At 56.7% G+C, this 18,082-nt stretch overlaps 7 protein-coding genes across 7 annotated transcripts; 5 read left to right on the top strand and 2 right to left on the bottom strand.

Moving 5' to 3' along the window:
- Window positions 1–1,014: 1,014 nt before the first annotated feature.
- MFIFM68171_02461 (EGF-like domain-containing protein) lies at window positions 1,015–3,761 on the top strand (the record flags this gene model as incomplete). Its single annotated transcript, XM_071057883.1, has 2 exons — window positions 1,015–2,404; window positions 2,467–3,761. The coding sequence occupies 2 exons, from the start codon at window positions 1,015–1,017 to the stop codon at window positions 3,759–3,761; spliced, it is 2,685 nt and encodes an 894-aa protein (XP_070913984.1).
- Window positions 3,762–5,207: 1,446 nt separating this feature from the next.
- On the top strand, window positions 5,208–6,413 carry MFIFM68171_02462 (uncharacterized protein; the record flags this gene model as incomplete). Its single annotated transcript, XM_071057884.1, has 2 exons — window positions 5,208–6,145; window positions 6,221–6,413. The coding sequence occupies 2 exons, from the start codon at window positions 5,208–5,210 to the stop codon at window positions 6,411–6,413; spliced, it is 1,131 nt and encodes a 376-aa protein (XP_070913985.1).
- A 939-nt stretch (window positions 6,414–7,352) lies between these two features.
- On the top strand, window positions 7,353–8,596 carry MFIFM68171_02463 (uncharacterized protein; the record flags this gene model as incomplete). The annotated part of the gene is made up of 2 exons (XM_071057885.1): window positions 7,353–8,200; window positions 8,389–8,596. 2 exons carry the CDS (start codon window positions 7,353–7,355, stop codon window positions 8,594–8,596), a joined length of 1,056 nt encoding a protein of 351 aa, XP_070913986.1.
- An 819-nt stretch (window positions 8,597–9,415) lies between these two features.
- RAC1 (Rho GTPase protein rac1) lies at window positions 9,416–10,391 on the bottom strand (the record flags this gene model as incomplete). Its single annotated transcript, XM_071057886.1, has 6 exons — window positions 9,416–9,482; window positions 9,543–9,775; window positions 9,837–10,017; window positions 10,092–10,150; window positions 10,216–10,248; window positions 10,359–10,391. 6 exons carry the CDS (start codon window positions 10,389–10,391, stop codon window positions 9,416–9,418), a joined length of 606 nt encoding a protein of 201 aa, XP_070913987.1.
- Window positions 10,392–12,801: 2,410 nt separating this feature from the next.
- On the top strand, window positions 12,802–14,413 carry MFIFM68171_02465 (CENP-T/Histone H4 histone fold domain-containing protein; the record flags this gene model as incomplete). Its single annotated transcript, XM_071057887.1, has 3 exons — window positions 12,802–13,571; window positions 13,623–14,201; window positions 14,263–14,413. 3 exons carry the CDS (start codon window positions 12,802–12,804, stop codon window positions 14,411–14,413), a joined length of 1,500 nt encoding a protein of 499 aa, XP_070913988.1.
- Window positions 14,414–14,441: 28 nt separating this feature from the next.
- Window positions 14,442–15,760, bottom strand: SHY1 (surf-like protein; the record flags this gene model as incomplete). Its single annotated transcript, XM_071057888.1, has 4 exons — window positions 14,442–14,541; window positions 14,636–14,741; window positions 14,870–15,385; window positions 15,502–15,760. The coding sequence occupies 4 exons, from the start codon at window positions 15,758–15,760 to the stop codon at window positions 14,442–14,444; spliced, it is 981 nt and encodes a 326-aa protein (XP_070913989.1).
- Window positions 15,761–16,191: 431 nt separating this feature from the next.
- On the top strand, window positions 16,192–17,827 carry MFIFM68171_02467 (UBX domain-containing protein 2; the record flags this gene model as incomplete). Its single annotated transcript, XM_071057889.1, has 5 exons — window positions 16,192–16,273; window positions 16,326–16,378; window positions 16,444–16,562; window positions 16,624–17,740; window positions 17,792–17,827. 5 exons carry the CDS (start codon window positions 16,192–16,194, stop codon window positions 17,825–17,827), a joined length of 1,407 nt encoding a protein of 468 aa, XP_070913990.1.
- Between the last annotated feature and the right edge of the window lie 255 nt (window positions 17,828–18,082).

Below are 18,082 nucleotides of genomic sequence, written 5' to 3' on the forward strand. Positions count from 1 at the left end.
TGTGGTGTGCCCGCCCCGAGACCGCATGCTGCGACCTATCCGGTCGTCGTGTGTCTGCTCTCTGTATTTTCTTTTCTTTCCCCCTCCTATCCTAACCGCGGTGCGGTCGAACAGGTGGCAATCGTCCCGTCAACCCAGGTGGCAAACAGGTGATTCTGTTTGTTTGTTATCCACTGTCTATGCCCGGCAGCAATTAGGCAGGACAGTCGGCGACGGCGTATGCAACGGCAAGGGGTGTCCGCCGAGCCGTCGAAACGCAAAATGTACGTGATGCCACCTTCAAGCCAGCCCCTTCTCTGCCCCGGCTGTTTAGGGGTTCCTCTCTTAGCCCCGGTCGCGGGTGAAGCCACCCTTCCGCCCATAGCCCTAGCCCGCGCTCCTCGGCCCATCCCTATCAGGCAAATCTGGCAAATGGGGCTTCTGGAATATGTTGCACGGACAACTTCTCTGCCGTCCCTCTCTTTCTCCTGTTGACACTCTTCTGTTCGCAAGGCCTGCCGGCTGACCATTTGTCTTCCCGAGGATAGACGTGCCTCGTCCTTCTGGCTTCGCGCGGTCGAAGGCCACTGCTCTGCCGAGTTCATTCCTTTCATGTTTGCCCCGACCCAGGTTGTGCTGCGTTACACACTGGGCCATCCCCTTCTCCTTCTGCATTGGTATAGATTGCATCCGTTCGTTGTTTGTTGCCGATAGGTACGCCTCTGGTCCACGATTTTCAATTCGATTTGGGTTCCCGTTGTTTACGCCCTGCCCCTCCTTCGTCGCCAACTTTTAGAAGCCAGAGGCTTGATATTGCCGTCGACTCCCGCGGCGGACCGAGTTCACCGTTCGTGACTCTCGTACCGCGCCCTTGCTGGGAACGATCCAACCCGCCATTTGCGACCCAGACAGACTCAGCCTATGCCATTCGGATTGGGGACAGAAGCTGGGAGGACATTTGAGACTCTGGCAAGGCAAGGGAGAGGTAGTGAAAGGTGATCTTGGATGTGCTGTTGGGTGAGGGGGCTCAACTAAATGAATCCTCAAGATGGGAGAGATATGGATCGACCGCCGCCACCGGGATCCGTTAGGAAGGCGAGGGAGCGTGCTGCGGCTGGTCTACCGAGGGAAGGGGCCTCGCCGCCGAGGGGACGGGTGGACGAGGAGCTACAAGCCGCTCGACCTTCGGCATCCCGTCAGCCGTCGCTGGGACCGACTGCTGGACAATCACGAACTCAACGACCACAGGCCCCGTTCACCCTGCAGACAAGGGATGGACAGATCGGCGTGGCCATCTCTAGGCCGACGCAAGTTCCGCAGTGGCCGTTGCAAGGACCTATCATAGCCCCTACCCAAGCCGACGGGGAGCCATACCAACCGCCACCAGGAAAGTCGCAGCCACCTCCAAGACCACCGCGCCCGAGTAGGGTGCCGTCAATACTAGATGCCTCCAAGGTGCAAGATCCCACGCCAAGCTTTCAATACCGACCGCGATCCGGTAGGGAATCTTCCAACCAGGACTTGCTAGCAGTGCCAGAGACACCCTCAACCCAGTCACGGCCGTCGACCCTCTCGTCTGTTGGGACGATCCCCGACTTCCCGCTTCCGGTTCAGATGCCACCGGGACCCCCCCGAAGAAGCGTCAACCTTGGCCCGCCTCCTTCCGCTCGGCGTGGCGCTTCATCCTTTTATTCAAATGCCTCTTACGTCTCCCCGATCCCCGAAGAAAGCCCGCGTTCGCGATCTCATGCGTCGTTCGCATCGAGTGCAGCCATGCCTGAGCGATGGGGAACGCCGTCGCCGGGACCAAGCCCTGATTATCCAGAACCTGTTTTTGCCGAAGCCATCGCCGAGGAGACTGGAATGCCCGGGTACGGGGATGACGATGCGGAAGAAAGCCGGCTTGTGAGAAGCGCAAGTATAGGAAAGAGAGCGAAGCCGACGCTCGTGAGTGCAACGGCTGCGCGGGGATCGGATGGAGCGGATCGTGGTCAGCGACCGGGACCACACCCCATTCAAACTGGCCCTTTCAAAGATGGGACGGGGTACATAGAGAACTCGAGCTCGTCAAGCACGATCCCGACATCGTTAAGGCTGCCCATCGGCGCCGCGGTTACGGCGGACAATATGCTCAGCGCCTATTCCTCTGCAAGTGCAGACGACCCGTCAAGTCCATCGCAGCGAGCCACTCCCTCGCCGAATCCAGCTACTGCCGGCCGTGCGTACAGTCGGCTGTCAGCGATACGCAGACCCCCGCGCCTAGATATTGACGCCGTACGGAAGGCCGAGTCGAGGGGGAGCTTGACAAGCTTGCCTGATCTGATTCGGCGCGCAACGAGACTGGCCGCCAGCTTGGAGAAAGGACGGAGACCGGCTAGCCGGTTTGATGATCTAGACGATTTCTCCGGGCTAGATGACTATGGAGGTGAGAAATTGTTTTCTTTAGGTGTTCTATCTGTTAGGGCTATCGCTAACTTTGCTATGAAGTGGATGGCGAGAAGCATCGGTCCGGCCTCTCGGACATGCTGGCTGCTTTCCCTCCTCCGGCCCACCCAGCAGCGACTCAAAGCCGCCGCAGCATACGCGACAGCATACGTGAGCAGGTCCAGTCGTGGCCTCTGCCTATTAATTTTAATCGCACCCTCAACACCTCGCAAGAGGCCGTCCCAACCAGCGACTCCCAGCGGTCAGGCCAAAAGCGCAGACGCAGGTGCTGCGGCCTTCCGCTCTGGGGCTTCATCATCGTCTTGATCGTGGTTTTGATCCTAATAGCTGCGGCTGTGGTAATTCCAGTGGAATTCTTTGTGATCCGCCCGCAGAACGCGGAGCGCGAAGCGCAAGAAGCGTTGCAGCAATGCCGGCAGCGCCTGACATGTGCAAACGGTGGCACCAATGTTGTCAATGGGGGGGTATGTTCCTGTGTCTGCCCGAGTGGGTTTACCGGCTTTGACTGCACGGTGGTTGACGATACGGGCTGCACAACCCTCACCCTTACTGGGGCCAACAATGTCAACAACGTCACAGTCGGTGACGCCATCCCACGGCTCATTCAGCAAGCCCAGAGCAACTTCTCAATCCCCCTCTCCGGCAGTGAGGTACTCGCAAAGCTCGACGAGGGCAACTTGAGCTGCTCGGCTGAGAATGCTCTCGTCACCTTTGACGGGCGCTCAACCCGCCAAGATGCGCCCTTCGCTCGAGTTGCGGGTCAAGTGGGAGTCAACGCTGCCGTGGTCAATGGTATACTCTTTACGACAGTTACCGTTATGGTTGGGCAGTTCACGACGGTCACGTTGGGCAACCCTTTCGCGGCGGCATCAGCACCAGGAGACGGCAGTGGTCAGTCGGGCCTAGGAACGACTTTCAGGACCATCATTACGGCGCCGGGCACCACGGGATTTGCTACCACGATCTCCGTGGGCAGATTGACACCTACACCGACGGCCACTAGCACGGTGACGACCACCATGTCCATGACGTCGGGCGCGCCGCTTCCGTCGGCCACATTCACGGTAGACGAAACGGTCCTTGACTTTGCGCGGGTGGCGGTTTTGTTTATCCTCCAGGAGGACAGCCTTGCCGAGGCCGAGGCGGCGCAAGTTACTCTGCAGAGATTCTTTAGTTCCGCAAACGCTGGCCTCAACCCATCCAGCGGCGGAGTCAGCGTGGAGGCAGCGCGGAACGTCACAGTCGGAAATGGGAAGTCGGTCGATCTTGTTGACTTCGTTGTTGACGTCGGTGGTCCTGCCGGCAGAGTTGGCGGGACATCTTCGGCGGATGTATGAGGATAGGTGGGATCCCGGGCTTGGACTAGACGATGACGGCCCACATCCGGTTCGACCCGACAAAGGCGGCAACGGGACGGTGGCACGGCGGAATTGCGGAAATGGAGATGAGTTTTGGCGGGATTCACCATGAGGCCTGGGCCTTGGGTGTGACTTGCCATTGAGCGGATGGGGAGGTAATACCCGGGCGAGAGAGAGCCCATTGTTTTGGAAACTGGAGGAATATTCGCATATGGGAGGCGATTCTTTTCTTGCTACAATTCTTCTATTGTACGATACAAGTTGCCCGAGCTCGAGAAGCCGGGGTGTTCATTTTTGGAATCTTGACGGGGTTACCCCCGTACCGGCCGGGGACCGGCGGGTCTGTGTCAAGAGAGTTGGCCTCGACGTCGGAATGGTCGGGACCTGATATGTAAATAAACTTCCCCGACCGAAAATTGAGACGTAATGGAGTAATCCTGTACATTCCGTCCACCTTCTTTGGGGTTTTTTGTGCTTGGTCAACCGATCTCTCTGGTTTCGTGGATGCAAATTCAACTCGGGAGGCCGAACAAGGCCAAAACAAGGTATAATCACAGTGCAGTGCCGCTGAGAAAGAGAAGCAGGCTTATATAAGTTACTGCGATTACGGGACTAGTTACTTATATGTCACCGGTTACGCGTCCAAAAACCGACGGGCTAGAAATCGCGAGATGGTACAGTAATAGAGTAGCATAGCGGGATCGGTTCCTCGGTGCATGTGTCTCGGACGCATGAGCAGCTTGTGCCCGGCTCCAAGGCCGGATCCTTGCCGGACCCTGGGCGTGGCCGGGCGATGGAAACGCTCGGTTACAGATGCGGGGTTGTTGGCTTGTTTTGGACCTTGGAAATGGCGCATCTGCATTGAGGACAGAGGACACGAACTTGTTTGGAGAAATGGCCGTTGAGATGAGGTTAGCGGCCGTCAATGGGGGCATGGAAAACATCGCTTCAAGGGCGAATGGGGAGGGCCGTCGCGCTGTGGGCCGTCGCGCAGTTGAAACTTGTTGAATGTTTGAAGCAGGCGATTTGGGAAACGGCCCCATGCTCGTTGCCGCCCGGTGCTCTGGCCAAGTGGGGCATCCGTGTCTGCCTCAGGCCGCTATTACGTAGTCTGGCGCCGGAATCAGAAGCGCCCTGGGCTATCTTGGCGTACCCTGTTGTGCTGCTGACGCCACCCCAGGTCCCAGGCCTGCGTGCGTTTTGGGCTCCGGCAGGCCCGGGTCTCCGACGATACATGGACAAAAGGCCACACCCACCCCCATTCGACCATTTCACTGCTCTGACCTTGCACCAACGAGAACGGCGCAAACTCGATTGTTTACTCTCCTTCCATCTAGAAAAGACGACAACGCTCAACCTATCTAGCGCATTTGACGACATTAAACATTCCCTCCGCCGACAACCCCTCGATTGATCGTCGACATCATGTTGTTACAACCCCTCACCGTGGCGGGCCTCTTGGCCCTCCCGGCCACGCAGGCATTTCTTCTCCCTCCCGAAGTCAGCGACGCGGACACCCGGATCGCCCATGATCTCGCGGTTGTCGGCCCTCAGATCACCGAGATCCATGTGCTCGACGTCGAATGCCCCGGCTGCCCGATCCTGGTGAAGGGCAAGCACGGCCACAACATTCAGGCCCCAACGGACCGGGCGAACCATCTCGAGCTCACCTTTACCATCGACCACCAGCCCGCATTCGACCGCCTCCTCGTCAACGGCATGGAGATTTATCCCTCGAGCAATCCGCTGCGCGCCCTGAGCGAGGTCCTCTCGGCGCCGCAAATCCTAGACGCGGAGGACGGGACCCATCACGACGGCAGGAAGCACAAGCGTCCGCATCACGGTAAGCTCCTGCCGCAGCGGCTCGGCTACGGCTTGAACGTGGCTGGCAAGAAGGACGCGAACGGCGAGTTCATGCTCGTCGACGTCGACCTGCAGATCCTCGAAGTCGGCACCACCTTCATCGACGGCATCCCCAACGTCAACGTAAAGCTCGTCAAGGACAAGGCCGGCCGCCTGGTCATCTCGCGTATCGGGACGACTGAGCCGAAGAGGCTGCTGGAGGCTGCCGAGGGCGGACCGGAGGAATGCAAGACGATGCTGTGCACGTTGATGGCCATTGCCAAGGGCACTAAGGAAAAACTCGGCAAGCTGAAGCCGTTCGGAAAGTGCCACGGCGGACACGCGAAGGGCGGCATGCGGCCCGCTGGTGGACACCCTCATCCCAATCCTCTCCACGGTGGTGGCGCCCACTGGCGCGAACGTTACGGGAAGCACAGCTGGGGCCAGCTGTTCAAGAACATCGCCTCGCATATCATCCTCCCGGTGCTCATTGGCATCGTTGCGGGCGTGAGCATTAGCCTGTAAGTTACCTCCCTTTTTTTTCTTCCTTTTCTTTTGCATTCTGTTCCCGCTTCTCGGTGCTAACAAAGCAACAGGGTTGGCATGGCCGTTGGCACCGTGCTTGTTTCCCTCTGGCGCATGTCCCGCCGCCGCCGCAGCCATCGCCGGTCGCGCAGAGCCTCCCGGAAGGAGGCCGCAGTTGCCGAGGAAAAGGCGGTCTTGATCGAGGATCAGGACCCACCCCCGTCGTACGACGAGGAAGAGACTGCGAAGCCCGCAGAGATCTAAGTAGTTGATCGAGGACTTGTGAGAAAGGAAAATGTATGAGTATGCAAAAGGCACGGCATGGTTTAGATTGACACACAGTAGCAGGGGCAGGCGTTTTAGGGCAAGGGGCAATGTGCTTTGGACTTTGGTGGTTGGGCGGAGATATCTGTGATGCATTGTGGCTCTGATTCATGTCGCTCCTTTTTCTCGGGCTATCTTGGGATGGTTTTGCGCCTGGGCTCATATTTTCCTTATTTTCCTTTGTTGCTTAGGAAGGCGAAATACCCAAAACACCCACATTCCTTTAGCGTTGAATGCTCGAAGAATCGTGATATCATTTCCGTAAGCTGGAAAAGTGAGTAAGGTAATAAGTTAAGTACTTCGACGCACATCTTGCGCCATGGGTCAACACTCGACCTCTACAAGGGAGGGGGCATTCCATGTCATAGGACAATTTCTGGACTCAACTCGTTTATACGAGCAAGTAACATCTGCAGAAAAGCCCTATGAATCCTAGGTGAGGTTACTCAAATGGAAGATGCACGATAAGCACGACGGGTGATCGGCTGCGTCTGTGATCAGCCTTGCATGCCGTGGAGACGCGCCCAGCAACGGGCTCTGGCAGACGAGAAGGTGGACTGTGTGGGGAACCACCCGAGAGCAAGGAGCCCAAAGAGGTGCTCCCGTCACTGCTGGAGCTTGGGTTTGCACAACGGCTCGCTCCGCCGTGCGGCCGGCCGCCGAATGGGCCGCATTGATAGCGAACCACTGCTTATCACTGCCCCACTAAAAATCTCCCCGCCTTTGGAAGAGAAGCGGCAGAAAAAAAAAAAAAAAAAAAAAATCCAGACTGTGCCCAGCATCTCGTCCAACGGTCGGAAAGAATTGACTGGGTCAGCTGAAGCAGCATCGTATTAATATCACAGTATTATATTTTGTTCTAGAGGATCTGCAGAAACCATGGCCAAGTCGTCCAAAAAGAGACAACGCACCTCGGAGGAGGATGCTGCCGACAACCACGATACGACGCCCATTCTGAAGAAGAGCAAGCTCGATAGCGCCGGCAAGGCCGAAGTCACCAAGAAGAGCTCCAAGGCCAAGGAGCCCAGGTCCGAACCTGTCGTGACCGAGGAGGCTTCCAATCCCAAGAAAGAGAAGAAGGAGAAAATGGAAAAGAAAGAAAAGAAAGACAAGAAGAAGAGCAAGAAGAACGAGGACAGTGAGCCAACGACGGCCGAGCAACAGCTAGACGACGACAACGACGCTACCGCAGAACCCACAACCGCTGCGAGCGAAGGTACGACAAAACCGCAGGACTCTTCCGAGACCAACGGCATCAGCAGCAAGAGCCAAGACGACGGCGACCAAAAACAAGACCAAAAAAGCAGCAAGAAGAAGAAGAAGAAGAACAAGAACAAGAAGAACCCCTCCAATCCCGACAACCCGCAGTCCGAGGAGCAGGACGATACCAACACCACCAATAACAACAACAACGACAACGGCAACGACAACACCAGCACCGCCGCCGCAGCCCAGGAGTCCACGAACAGCAAAGCAGCGCGGTTCATAGTCTTCGTGGGCAACCTACCATTCACAGCGACGGCGGCGGCGGTGCAAGCGCACTTCGCGTCGCTGTCGCCGACGTCGGTGCGGCTGCTCACGAGCCGCGAGGACCCGGGCCGGTCGCGCGGGGTGGCGTTCGTCGAGTTCGGGCGCTACGACCACATGAAGACGTGCCTGGAGAAGTTCCACCACACCGAGTTCGACGACGGCGTCTCCCCGCCGCGGCGCATCAACGTCGAGTTAACGTACGTCGCAATCCCCAAAACCCCCCCCCCCCCCCCCCCCCCTCTCTCCCCAAGCTTGGTTCTTTACCATCATTTTCCCGTTTCTCTATTTTATTTTATTTTATTTTTATTTTATTTCCCCCCCTTTTTTTTTTCTTGGGAGAGTGAGGATCGAACTGAACTGACATGATCATGATACGTATAACCAGTGCCGGCGGCGGAGGCAAGACGGCGCACCGGCGCGACAAGATCAAGGAGAAGAACGCCAAGCTCAACGAGGAGCGGGCTCAGCGGATCAAGAAGGAGGAAGCGGCCAAGGCCGGCAAAGCCGGCAAGGAGGGCAAGACGCAGGAGGAGCGTGACGAAGAGGCCATCCACCCGAGTCGTCGGGCAAGGGTTCCGTATGGCAAGAAATGAATAGGAGGGGCCATGTTATGATGATAAAGATACCCCGCTTCGCGGTAGGATATCCGTGTTCTTGTTTTTCTTTTCTCCTGAGTAACCCGTTGTCGCAATGCAAGCTTGATATAAAAAGGTAGGCAAGGGAGAGGTCATGTGCAAAATGAAGCATCTTTCGCATTGCAACCATGTAATCGTCATATCCACCATCACCACCACCTACTCCTCCTCCACCTCCTCACGGCTCTTGTCCCTGTTGCCCGGGGGGGTTTACTCCAAGTTAGCTACAGGGTTGGAAACAGAGAAGACAAGAAAAAAACAAAAAACAAAAAATGGCCGGAAAAGAATCCCTCCCATGTTTGACGATGCAGACTTGCCACCTTGCAGCGTAGAAATATGTAGTAGCGGTGTGATAGGTGGTATCAGACCATTGCAGCGAAGAAGGATTAGCGTCTACGGCTGGCCCAACAGTTCCCGGAAAAGCCCGAAGAGCGCAGAAAATCAGAGGCATGCGCAGGCGATAAAAGAGAGTGAGACCGCTTTGCGCATGTCGATGCCATGTCTTCTTCCAGCCACTCGCAATAACGAGAACGGCATCGTTCTTGTCGATCGCAAACTAGCTCGTGTCTCCGCGTAAGGGCTGCCGCCTTCGTGTCGTCTACTACGAAGAAGCACACCAGTTCCGAGCCCGAGATCCAAGAAAAGCTTCGGACAGGGGCGCGCGCTAGTGTGCAAACAGAGATCTGTCCGTTGGGTATAGATGATTTTGGCATTACGGGGGTGTAGGTCATTCGTCGTTCGTACCCATTGGTCGGAAGCGCCGTGAGCTTGGGGAGATTACAGAAGCGTGCACTTGGGCGACTTCTTCTTAGCTGGGGCCGTCCTTTTGGGCTCCAGGACAGCTCTGCGGTACCCGTTAGCTTTCAGACAGTTTCTTGTGCAACAAAGACGGATCATCTCTCACTTGATAGCATAGTCGAAAACGGCCTTCAGGCCCAGCTGTGTCAGCGCAGAGCACTCAGTATATCTGTATGCGTCGATCTCTTCCGCGCACGCCTGTCCTTGCTTGTACGAGATTGGCGCCATCCTCTGCTCAGCCAGCTTGGCAATTGTCTCTGGGTCTTCCCGCTTATCGAGCTTCGTACCGACTAGAACGATCGGGACATTGGGTGCATGGTGGCTGATTTCTGGGTACCACTGCGCGTCATCATCAGCTTCTGTGCACACCGTCATTGCATCTCGTGTGGTGTCGACTGACCTTGGCCTTGACGTTGTCGAACGACGGCGGGCTGATGAGGGAAAAGCAGATGAGGAAGACGTCGGTCTGCGGGTACGAAAGTGGCCGCAGCCTGTCATAGTCTTCTTGTCCGGCAGTATCCCACAACCCCAAGCTTATGGGCTTGCCATCGACCGTTACGCTCGCAGAGTAGTTATCGAAGCTAGCACACATCTGTTAGGACCGCTTCGAAGACATTTGTCTGGATCTTCGGGATAAAGCGAGAAATCCACCTACACTGTGGGGATGTATTCGCCGGGGAAAGCATTCGTTGTGTACGAGATGAGCAAGCATGTCTACACCTCATCCGTCAGCACGCGGCGTCTTCCTGTAAAGGTAGCGCCTGGGACTTCTTCCTTACCTTGCCTACAGCACCATCGCCTGTGACGACGCACTATTCGGACGAAACGGATGGTCAGCCTGAGATCTCGTGTTTGCTGCATTTTGTTGGTGGCGGGGAAATGGGGGCTTTGGTTGGTGATCGTCTGGAGTCAAGTTACGAACCTTGATCGATTGGACCGCTCCCGGAGCAGCCATTGTTTCTGGGATTTCTGCGAAGCAAGAATAGAAACTCGCAGAGAACCTCTCGAAACTAGCAGCCGAATGGCGATGCAGTCGGTGCTATCGGTCGATGTCGGGAGGTGGGAAGAGACAGGAGCAGGGTTGCAGGGTTGTTGGGAGCAAGCGGAGCAAAAGCGCGGGAGAATCACCCTGCAAAAGTTGGCCCACACAGACTAGGTGCGGTTCGGTGGACTGTGAGATGAGCCGTAAACGGGCGATTCGAAGCTCGGGATGGGAGAGCGCGAGTAAAGCTGGGCGGGAAAGGTTAGAAAAGGCTTTTGACACGGACCGGAACGTTTGCGTGCCGGGGGCAAGGCAGTGCAGTGTGCGTGTGTGTGGTGTGTGTGTGTGTGTGTGTGTGTGTGTGTGTGTTGTGTGGAAGGACAGCCGGAGAACAGTAGCAGGCGAGCGGACTGGACCTGGCCCCCCCCCAGATCGGGACGGGTGAGAGTCGAGATAAAGAGAGCCAGCACTGTGTGGGAGCCTCTGACAAGCTGTGAGCCATTCGGGCTGCTCCAGGGCACCAGTAGCGTGCGTCCTGCAGAAGACGGCGGCTCAGGCGGGCGTGCGGCGGGGGTTGTAGTGGAGTGCTGCGCTGCCCGCACGGCCGACCATCGTTCTTGGCGGCACATGTCCTGTTTGGGCGGTCGACTTTCCCATTGGGAGCCCACTGAGCAAGGGGTCGCTTTCAGACACTTTCGGCGTCAACCGCCTCGGGCCAGTTGAAACGATTGGGAAGGGATGGGTGACGGTTACCGGCAATCGAAGCGACTGCAAGTGACGATCCAGGCCCGGGCACGACTCCATCTCGACACGCTATTCGCCTCGAGCACCTCCATCCTCGCGCTTCGACGGTCGCAAGTGTAGGAGGTGAGGTAGGGCAGGCCCGTAGAAGCGAACTCACCTGCAGCGTCTTTGCCAGTTTGACTTGGATTGTTCCGCAGCTCTGACTCGCAAATTGCACTGTGCAAAATGCTCGTTGTATGGTACGCCTGTGGACGAAAGGATAGGTATGAGGTAATGTCTCAAGCAGCTTTAGCAAAGCGTCGACAAGAACCGTGGATCCGTGCAGGTCTTGGGCTTCGAAACGTCTGGGATATCTGGTTGCGGGATGGGCAAGGATTTGCTCGTGGGTAAATAGCATGCGGACAAGGGTTGGAGTAGCAGTTGTTTTAAGGGAAACCACCTAGCGGTGAGACTTCGTGTTAACAACGGTTGCAGTGACTGCCCCGGTGTCTGCTCGGAGAGGTTGGTTTGGAAAGTGGTGACCCTGCTTCAACCATCCCAGATCTGCTGGCCTCGACCTCGGCGCAACATATGCTGCACTCCAGGTTGAGACAGATCCTCGTAATGGGTTTGTCTGCACTACCGAGCTGAACTAATGTAGGGTCGCATGCACTAGAACATGGAAAACTTCTTGCTTCGCCGCCGAGATCCCGGGAAGGTGGGCAGGGAGGCTGCTGTGCGACGGGCATAAGCACCTGCCAATGTTGTGGCGTAAACTAGTTTGGAGCTCCTACCGATGGCAGCGTCTTGCCCGTCTAGCTCTGGATTGATTTGTGTGAAGTCGGATGAGTCCGGTCGTCTTTAGGCGCCTGTTACACCGGCGAAGTCTGTAACGTAGAAGCTCTCGTAGACGCCCCGATGAAGCTCTTTGCAGGCAGAACGGCCAGGCGGCTGACCATAGCGGAAACACTGCTCCCCTGATTCATCTGTTTCAATCAAGCCTGTGACAACGCCGCCTGGAATGGGTCCCCGTCGGTGATGGGCCGATCAGGGTCGCCCCCAAGCACACCACCATTTCCACCATCAGTCTGCACGGTCTTTGGAGGCTATCTGCTAGGGGTGGACCGCTCGTGATGGAAAAAACCAAGCCATGCCTTGGTGACACGGAGAGTATCCAATCTCGAGGCCAAGCTTAGCCCACGGGGTTTCCCTTGGAAACAGAGCCCGTGTCAGTGAACACACCAAGTACGTTAGGTGCGACGGCCAAATGCACTCTCCGCCTTCGTCTGTAGGAGACAATAAAATACCAAGACAAGGCAATTTAAGTGACTGCAAGGTACATCGCCCGCCTTCTTATTCGACCTAAAAATAAGCATCGTCAAACGGTACACAGGAAGCAGTGTTGGTCAGATTGGCGGTGCTCTCATCAGCCTCCAGAAGTGCATGTGGGGACCCCTGCCATGTTATCAATCCTTATCGCGTGCCCCACCGCGATCTGGGGAAGCATCCAAGCGCGTCATGCGCAGCTACAACGGACACGGCCATCTAGTCCCGCATAGCTCCCGTCGGCCGAAAGGGAGTGCATAGGAATCGCCATACACGGAGCAGCTTTGCCAATGTCTACCTTGTAATAGAATTGAAAGATCTCAAACTCACCGAGATGGCTCGGGAAAGCCGTCGCCCGGACGCGACACCGACCCGGCGGGCCTCAAGCGCCGAACCGTCCGCGTCAATCGCCCGGCGATCAACTCTGAGGACACCTGGAAGTCAAGCGCGGGGACTGCCGCGACCGCAGGGCCTTTCGGCATCTGGAAGGAGAGTGGTCCCCTTGGCTGCGACACCGCATGGACGCGCCGCCCTCCGAACAATCGACTCGCGCCGGGCAGCCATCTTCACTCCGCACCGTGCCCGTCGGAAGAGCTTGCGCGAGGTGCGTGACTCGCCCCGGGATTTCCTGCTCTCCCTGGGGCGGGTTCTGGCGCGCAATACGGAGGTCATCACAACATCCTCGTCGTCACCTGACGATGGTCAGAATGGAGCGGGCTCGGATGGCGGCAACGACACCACTCTGGGAGCAATGCAGGGCGGCGATGAGGACGACGACGAGGAACTCCCGAAGCGTCCACGGCTCTCACTCCCTATTGATGAGGAGGACGATGACGATAGTGACGATCTCCAGCCTCATCGATCGGTGGTCATTGACGATGACAACTTCACTATGCAATCCATTGAGATGCCACGGAGGGCTATCAGTGAGCAGCCGGGCGGACGGTTTTCTATGGGCAGCGTGCGCATGAGCGACTACTTCAACACGCACGATATGTTACACAGCGAGGACGTCGGGGTTGACTCAGGCTTCTTCCCCCCGACCGCAGTCTTGGAAGAAGAAAACTTCACGATGGGGGTCGACGACCTAGCATCTCCTGAACGGTAATGCCTTTGGCTTGAAGGTGTCATGTGTAGGTGCTAACCTAGTTCTAGGCTCGACTCAGACGGCGGACGCCGCGATATTGGCCGTATGAGCGATTTTGGGATCGAGATACCTGTCAATGACATCAACGAGAGCACATTTGTCATGGCGCCCCAAGTTCAAGACTCACCCGATCGACTACTTCTTGATGTCGATGAACCGGGATATGACGGCTTCGCACCCCTGGTCGATCAGAGAAGTGATGATTTTGACGGGGATGACCTAGGGCCAGTGCCGGCTCTAGAAGAGGAACTAGTCGGAGCTGGAGACGAAGACCTTCAAGAGGAGACGGAGGTAGAGGCTGCAACGGCCAGGCGGACCGAGGAACATGGGACAAACAAGAAGAGCATCAAGGTGTCAAAGCATGGGATCGAATACCCTTCTCTCCCGCCAACAGTAGTCAAGCGCCTTGCACAATCCTTTGCTAAGACCAGCGGGGCGAAGGGCAAGATCACCCCAGATGCCATGAAGGCCATCATGCAAGCGTCAGACTGGTTCTTTGAGCAACTGGGCGAGGACTTGCAAGCCTACGCGAAACACGCAGGCCGGAAGACCATCGACGAAAGCGATGTTCTTACCCTGATGAAAAGGTATCGTACAATCTATCACTGGGTATCTCATATAATGTTGTACATAACTGACACTTCCTAGACAACGACAGGTGAACCCGCAGACTACGCCATTCGCTCTCGCTCAACGACACCTACCCAGGGAGTTGCTGCAAGAGCTGCGTATGACACCCCCTGCGGCTCCAAGGAAGCGCCGTAAGGTGAAGGCCGATGCTGAGGATGATGTCACCTGAACGACAAGAGCGGCTCGAACAAGCATCGCTACCAGCTCTTATTCATGCGAACGCGCCGAGTCACGTCGGTTGGGGGTTTCTTGACCACCAAGTAGAACATTATCGACGTTGCAACGGCGAGACCATACCTGCGCGTCTGTCAGCCGACTGCCGTCATCGATAGAGCCGTAGAGGCATAGCTATGCTAGCTTTCCAGCCATGCACACGGACCGGGATACTTACCAGGTAAAAATGTACTGCGCATGGTTGTTACGGAGATTCACTTCTGCAGGCCTCCCGATTGGGATGCCCCGAGCCTCCATGTCCAGCGCCTGAGTATAGTCGGGCGCTAAAGCAGAGTGTTAGCAATCCTGGATACCTCAAAAGCATAGCTGTTGATATCCCAGCCAAGACAAGAGTCCATAGCAATCCTGAAAATGAAACAATACCAGAAGAAAAAGGAAGAAGAAAACCTACCCATAGTCTGTTCAATCCAAACCGGTTGACTCCCCGTCAAGGCCGCCATCTGCTTCACATCGGGGAAATAAAACTCGCCCTTATCCGGCCGGTTCTCGGGCGTGAACATGTTCTTCTTCCACGGCTCCCGCAGCATCCCCTCCACCCTCACCTCCCCCTTGGGGAGGCTATCGGGCCGCTTGCTCTGGTCGGCCAGCTGCTTGGACACCCAGCCGCGGTTGACCAGCACCGTCGCGCCGGGGTCGCCCTCGCGCTCCAGCGGCGTCACCACGATGTAGCCCTGCTCGCCGTCGCGCATGCGCGGACCCACGAGCATCTCCCGGTCGTGCCGGAAGCGGCCCGTCGTGTACACGCGCCGGTAGTCAAAGTCGGCGATGGCGTCCGCGTCGATCCGCGGCGGCAGCGGCAGCGGCGGGCGGACCAGCCGGTCCTCGCACTTGGCGATCAGGTCCGTCTTCCACGCTAGCCGCTTCACTTGCCATGTGCCGAGGAAGAAGGCGGTTATGGGGATGATGGCTGGAGAAAAGAGCGGGGGTTTATTGCGGTTAGTTGGCTGCGATTATGAAAGGGGTGATTTGATTTTTATTTATTTCTTTTTTTTTTTTTGTGTGGTTGAGGAGAGAGGTAAATACCGAGGATGATGAGGCCTGGGCCATGTCTGCGGCCTGTCCGGACGAGCTCTGGCGGGTTGTCGACGATCGAGGTGAAGCCTGGGTCATCGGCTGCTTGACGGGGCCGTCGCGGGGTAGACGAGAAGGGTTGTCGTCGTAGAGGAAGAGGCGGGGCTGTCGAGGATGGAGCTTGGGGCCATTTTGGAATGGCCTTGCCAATTGGTCTCTGGTGCGTTTGCAAGGGCCGTACGAGGCTGGTAAAGATTCCCCTGGCTGCCATGGTTCTGGGGATGACATGGGGACTGTAGTTGAAAGGGTTCAGGTGAGGTCTGGAGTTTTCCGCGCGGATCTCCCGCGCTTGCACCGGAGCTTGGGCCCCCATGCTTCTTCGGCTTCCGGGGGTGGGTTAACAAGCGGTTGGCTAGGCGGCACCCCGCCCGCTAGCGCTGCAGGCAGGGGTCACTGCGGCCGCTGGTTACCTGCCCCATTTCATTGTGCATGTTGTCACGTTCATGGTAGTTCACCATTGAAGCCAGGTTTCCAAGATACATACATGAAGCTCGCTTGTTCATAGCTTTGAAGGATCTTTCGCTCGTCAGAATATTTCATCTACACTGTGATTATCTAGATCATCCCTCCCTAGCTGATGCTCAGCACCTGACACTGAAGCGGATCAGCCGGATATCGGACATCTCCATCAACACTGCCAGCATGGCCTTTTTCCAAGGAACGTTACAGGAGGGGATCGCGGCCGCTCTACAGCAGGCAAAAGCCGTCGTGTGTTTCGTTACTGGTGAGATAGGCCACGCTGCATTCTAGCATGGCATACACTGACCAATGCGCAGATGGCGAGGCGGAAAGCAAGCTATGGGAGGATGAATATCTCGCCGATGAAGAGGTGAGTATCTTCCGGAGACCCGGGATCATGCAAGGAACTGTTTCTAATCTGGACGGACGTATCAGATCAGTTCGCTGCTGCAGTCCCAGTCTGTGGCACTTCGCCTGGTAGCTGGTTCGCAGGAGGAAGGCTTTCTTGCCCAACTCTATCCCATACCAAAGAAGCCTACCATCGTAATCATTAGGTGGGCTCTACCGTATTGATTCACTATTCAGAGAAGAGGCGGGTAGCTAACGATTATACAGAAATGCCGAATTGAAGGAATACATCGCCGCGGGGGTAACCAAGGATGAGTTTCTGAGGAGGATCAAGACGGGACTTATGCAGCCTCAATCGGCGCCTCCACCTCCCCAACCTGTGGCCACGCCAGCGGCGGCTCCAAGTCAGTCAAGCCATGTTGTCGAATCCTCGGCCAGTAGTTCAAGCCAAGCCACACCTCCAGCCTCTAATGCGTCCCGGGTCCAGTCGCTCTTGACTGAGAGGGCTGCCAAGCTTGCGGAGAAGAAGAGAAAGGAGGAGGAAGATGCCAAAAGACAGCGGGCCGAGAAGGCGAAGGCCAAAGCCGAGGCAGCGGCCAGCGGATCGAAGAAGCCAGACGCGCAAAGCAAGCACGCCGAAGCGCTACGAAAGAAGCAACGAGAGGCGCGCGAGGAGCGGCAGCGGATCCTCAAGGCCATCGAGGACGACAAGGCCGCGCGCAGGGCGAAGAAGGCCGAGTTGGAGGCGGAGCGGAAAGCTGCCCAGAACCAGAATACGGCCCCCTTTGCTCCCGCAAGCCAGCTTCTCCCGTCTACTGGCAGACTTAGCGAGCACTGCTCTTTGCAGGTTCGACTATTCGACGGCTCCACGATCCGTAGCCGTTTCTCCAGTGAAGAGACGCTCAAGGACGTGAGGAAATGGGTTGATGACACGCGCCAGGACGGCAAGGCGCCCTACACCTTCAAGGTCCTCCTGACGCCGCTACCAAGCAAGAGAATCGACGTTACCGAGGAGGGCAAGTCCCTGCAGTCGCTGGAGCTTGCGCCTTCGTCGACGCTGATACTGGTACCTGTCCCTAAATACACGGCTGCCTACGGTCCTGCAGCGGTCACTGCGGCGGCGGCACAAGGGAATGTATTCCAGAGGCTTATTGCCTATATTCTGGGGGTTATCACTGGCTTCTTTGGCGCCATCTTCACATTCTTTTCGACCATGTTCACCACCAATGGCCCGCCGGTATCGCAAGAGCCTGCCGCTGCGAGAACTTCTCAAAGCGAAACCAGTGGTGGTACCGGTCCAATCCGGCGTGGTGGCCGGCGGGTAGCTGGTCTGGACCATTCTGACGAGCGGCAGAGGGACCAGCAATTTTACAATGGCAACTCTGTCAGTCCATCACCTCGCTCTTTCTCTCGTGCGCCCGCTAACAACTCACAGACCAATTTTGAGCCGAGGCCCGACGATGAGGAGTAGGTGTGATGTTTGACTATGGGATCTAGGAAGGGATCTCCTTTCCAGCGCCAACAAGAATCCAGCAGAGCGGAACGTTGTCTTGCGATGCTGTAATGTACAGTTATATCAGGGCAAAAATGCCAAATCAGAGTTTCCCCTTAACCCCGAGCTGATGATGATGATGATGCTTGATGCTTCAATTCCCCCTCTTGGCGTTATTTACAGCTCAATCCATCCCCTTCCCCACGCTAAACTTCCAAAACCATCCACGCCTCT

This window comes from Madurella fahalii (genome assembly GCF_045866475.1).
Source record: "Madurella fahalii IFM 68171 DNA, scaffold_1, whole genome shotgun sequence".
In the NCBI taxonomy this organism is placed as follows: Eukaryota; Fungi; Ascomycota; class Sordariomycetes; order Sordariales; genus Madurella; species Madurella fahalii.